The 4,703-nt window shown below is 43.2% G+C and overlaps 1 protein-coding gene across 1 annotated transcript in view; it reads left to right on the plus strand.

Annotated features, from left to right (window-relative positions):
- Positions 1-381: 381 nt before the first annotated feature.
- Gtf2b (general transcription factor IIB) overlaps positions 382-4,703 on the plus strand; it is an 18,770-nt gene continuing 14,448 nt past the window's right edge. The window contains exon 1 of the mRNA XM_021158136.2: positions 382-480. Coding sequence (XP_021013795.1) covers positions 464-480 — 17 coding nt within the window. The 5' untranslated portion in view covers positions 382-463. The remainder of the gene's footprint in view (positions 481-4,703) is intronic.

The following is a 4,703-nucleotide window of genomic DNA, read 5'->3' on the forward strand; positions in this document are numbered from 1 at the left end:
TGAGAGCTAGCTCAGGCGCAGCACATTCTGAGGCTTCTTGGGTTGATTTTTTGTTTTGATTTGTTTGAGACTGTGTGTCTGTGTCTGTGTCTGTGTGTCTGTGACTGTGTCTCTCTCTCTCTCCCTCCTCCTGGCTGTTCTGGAGCACCCTGTGTGGGCCAGGCTTCACCTAAACTCACAGAGATCCTCCAGCCTCTGCCTCCGGAGATCAAAGCCAGGCTTCACGCCAGGCTTTGAAGATTTTTGCCTATCAACCAGCAGCTGGGAGCCACGCAGCAGCAGCGGAGAGAACCAGGAAGTACACAGCCCGCGTCGTCAGGGACCGAGCACTTTTTAGCCCTCCTCCCGACCCGTAGCCGCGCGGAGTGCGCGCGAGCGACTCGCGCATAAAAGCCCGGCTCGGGGCGTCTAGGAGCCAGTGCTGCTTCCTGCTTCGGACGGAGCTGTTGGCGGAGCCGCGAAGATGGCGTCGACCAGCCGGTGAGTGCAACGGCCTCGGAGCGAGTGGAGCGGGGCATCGCGGGGCCCAGGCTCCTCCAGAAGGCCGCCGCGGGTGTCCCTTACCCACCTGAGTCATCGCCGCCCGGGTTTGACCCTGCGGATCCGCACGGCCCCGGCCTCAGTCTCCGGACCCTTCAACCGTCTTTGTGTCATGTTGATATTTTCTGTGTATTTTCTCCCTTACGGCCCATCCAGCCGGAGGGGGATGAAACCCCCTTTCCGAAGGGCTGGAAAAGCGACGTTCCAGGTCCCTGTCGATCTGACAACCGCAAAGAGAAACGTAAGCATTGGTTGTCTGGTGGCAAAGGGTCGCCAGCCCAGTGCCCGCCCTCCCCCCAAGTGGAAACGAAAGCACATACGGAGACTTGATTCATTCTCCTAAAAGACCCCCTGTCCCCACCCCGAAAAGTATCATTGCGTACTCTGAAGGAGATGCTGTCTTCAGAAAATTAATTACATATGCTGGAAGTCATTTTAAATGTATTTTAAAAACGTAGTTTGCTTAATATCTACAGGAAATGCGTGTTGTGACCGCAGAGACAGCCTTTAATCTTGTGACCTGCAAAATGCTTTGCAGACCCTAATTATATCTCTTGTAACCACTATGAGGTAGATATTAGTATACTGGCATATGTGTAAACTGAGTCATGCCAGCGTGTTGACCTTTCACGCGCCTACTATACCTATTATGATTATCAGTCCACTGGTCTCCAATTAACACAGAATGTACTGAAAGTATCAAATTAAGTTCTGCTCTTTTGGCACTTTTTTTTTCTGAGGTGGTTACTATGTGTGGAATTGGTAAACGTCACCGGGGGAAGCCATTATTTACAGAAACTTGGCCTTTCTGGGAACCTCCAAGTCTGCTGTTATAAAAAGTGGGAGGTGGGCATAGGAAGCCTCATGAACTTATTGCGTGGAAGCAATGGGCAATCTTGTTTACTGATTTTATGATTTAATTAGATTAATTATGATTTAATCATTCTATCTGGGTGTGGTTTTGTCACGTAAGGCTTCCTTGTATCGACATAGGAACCTTCAGCTTCCCAAAATACTATTGAAATTTCCCATGGGTGATGTGGAAGCTGAATGTGTTCATATGTAGGCACAGCTTACCATCTTACGGAAAAGGAACTCCTGTATTCTTGAAACACAAGTTGTAGTGTTTAAATAGTACACATAGTAAAATCACTGGTTACAGTTTTTAAACTTTTCTTCACTTAAAAAATCCCTTGAAATTAATTTCTTTTCTGGACAGCTAGTGTTTGATTTTGAGTTACTGGTCTCGAATCTTCTGTCTCCACCTTGAAAACTGTGGGATTGCAGATCTGCCCAGCCCTCGTCCAGCTCTTAAGTCTGTGTCATTCCTGTTACTATCAAGTTTTGCCACCGGTGTGAATAGAGAGAAGTTGCCTGAGAGTTTGTCATACCTTGAGGGCGAGGGCGGTATGTAGGCACTAAGCATTGGCACTGGTTGGTGTTCTCGAGGAGAACATGTCCAGATTGATGCCCACTCTTTACTCTGACTTCAGTAAGTAACTTTTTGGCTGCGATCTGTAAAATGAAGATTGTGCCTATCTTTTAGGATGTTGTGCACATTGAGCGTTCAAATGTCTGTGGGGCAGGGGAGAGGGCTCCATGGTTAGGAGCACTGGGTGCTCTTCCAGCACCACATGGCAACCCATGACCTCCTAACTCCAGTTCCAGGGCATCTCTTCTGTCTCTGTCGGCACTAAGACACACATGCAGATAAAATGTCCATATCTAAATAATTTGTATAAATAAATAATGTTTAAGGCAGTATCATTTAAATACTCTGCAAAGTTTTTCATGTTTCCCTCTTTTAAATGTTAGGGATTGAAACCAGGACTTATATATACTAGGCAAGCATCTTCCCACTAAGCTCCATTCCTAGCCTCTTTACCTACTTTTGTCTTTGAGGCTGTAGTGTCAGCTGTCTTGGAACTCCAATGTATAGTTATCTGCTGACAGCGATTCCCAGCCCCTTGGCCTACTATTTAATCTATCTATCTATCTATCTATCTATCTATCTATCTATCTATCTATCTATCTATTGAGACAGCCTCACTCTTATAGTTCCTAGGGTAGCTTTGAATAGGTAGCATGCCTAGCTAGTTCTGCTTCCTGAATACTGACATGTTCCATCACAGCTGGCTTGATAGACTTGTTAGTAGTGCCAAACTATGTTAATCCTTAACATACTGTTAGGTTAATTTCCTGCTTTGTTTATTGAGAGCCACTCTTAGTTTGCTAACATTTTACTTTATTTCTGTAGCTTTTTGATTTTTATGAAATACTTAATTTTATTTTTTATGATTTATTTTTTTTCTAACAAATTTGCAGAACAAGTATAAAGCAATTTCTGTCCTCTCCCATTTTTCCAATTAGAAGACTCCAGGATATGTTTTAATTAAGTAAGTAAATCTGGTGATTATTTAGTGAGTTTTTTTTAAATCAGTTTTCCATGTGACTTAGTTGTTGGTAGTTAGGGAGAGGGACCTACCGTGAAGGGCACTTGTTGCTTCTGCAGAAGACCTGCACCCACATGGTAACTCGTTCCAGAGTATCCCTGGGAACTAACCATTCAGGCAGTACACCTGCACACACACAGGGAAACCACCTATAAAACAAAAATAAATATATCCTTAAAAATAAATCAATAAAACACAATGTGGTTGTTAGAACATTTTGAATTGTACTAGCTAGCAGGAGAAACTTGATCCAAAACCACAGAAGCATAGTTAACTATAAGAACAATTGATTTTGTGTTTTAGGTGTGTGCTTTCCATGACTGTAATATATAACCATTTATTGTATCATGTAAGTGAATTTTAAAAGAAGACTCACCCTTTGGAGAACTAGTAAGATTTTGCTGAGAATCTTTGCTACTTTTAAAAGCTTGTTTTCTCAAATCATTTAAGGTTAATCAACTTCCTCAAACTGTTTTATTGTTTGAGATAAAATAAGTAAGAAAGTTACTAATATCATGAGCTGGGCCTTGTGGCACATCCCTGAGATTTCACCACTCAGGAAGCTGAAGCAAGAGGAGTACTCCTAGTTTTACACCAGCCTGGGCTGTATAGTGAGTTTGAGGCCAATAGGACTACAGACAAAAAGAAAAGAAAAAGAAAAGTATTAATGTTACTAGTATCATAAATCTAAGTTAATGTGATAGCTTTAAAGTTATATTGTTCTGTTTAAGTTAGTTTCTGAGATTAACATGCTATAACGGATCTCATCGTTACATTCTTACGGTAGTATCATTGCACCTTATTAGTCACTTATCCTAACCTCCACCTTCTTTCTGGTTCACTTATCCCAAACAGTATTCCCTTCTGCCCTCTCTCTCCCTCTTTCCTCCCTCCCTAAAATCACATCCTTCTCTCTTATCGGCACCTTTTTATCAGGTCCTATATTCATATGTAACATGTCTACATATGTGTGTGTGCACATGTAAAGTTGAATACAACAAATTCACACAGGAGAGAAGCATGCTGTCCTTGTTTTTGTGATTCTGGCTTATTCAATTAATCTGTTTTCCAATTGCGCCTATTTTCCTATGATTTCAGTCTTTCAGGCTATGTATCCACACCACATTTTCTTTTTTTTTTTTTTTTTTGGTTTTTCGAGACAGGGTTTCTCTGTATAGCCCGGGCTGTCCTGGAACTCACTTTGTAGACCAGGCTGGCCTCGAACTCAGAAATCTGCCTGCCTCTGCCTCCCGAGTGCTGGGATTAAAGGCGTGCGCCACCACGCCCGGCTCACACCACATTTTCTTTACGCCAGGCTGATTCCATTTGATAAGCTGTATTATTACTATGCATAAACGTGGGCGTGTGAGTATCTGTGGTGTGTTCACTTAGAACCTTCAGGTATCTGCCCAGGAATTGGGTAGTCTTAGATGGTTCTGGTTTTAAAAATTATATAGTATTTAAGTATTGGGGGGAAGGGCATGTGCCAAGGTGTGAGTCAGGACAACCTGCGGGATTCTGCTTTCTCCAACTTGGTTAGAGGATGACTTATGGGAGTTGGTTTTCTCCCTTCACCACGCGCTATGATTTATCTTGTGCACCTAACCCTTTAAAGGGTCTCCCCACCTCCCACCCCACCCCCACCAAGTTGCTAGTCAACTGGTATAGCAGATAGGCTAGAGTACTTGTTATAGTGAGCAGATAGGCTAG

This window comes from Mus caroli, chromosome 3 (genome assembly GCF_900094665.2).
Source record: "Mus caroli chromosome 3, CAROLI_EIJ_v1.1, whole genome shotgun sequence".
Classification (NCBI taxonomy): domain Eukaryota; kingdom Metazoa; phylum Chordata; class Mammalia; order Rodentia; family Muridae; genus Mus; species Mus caroli.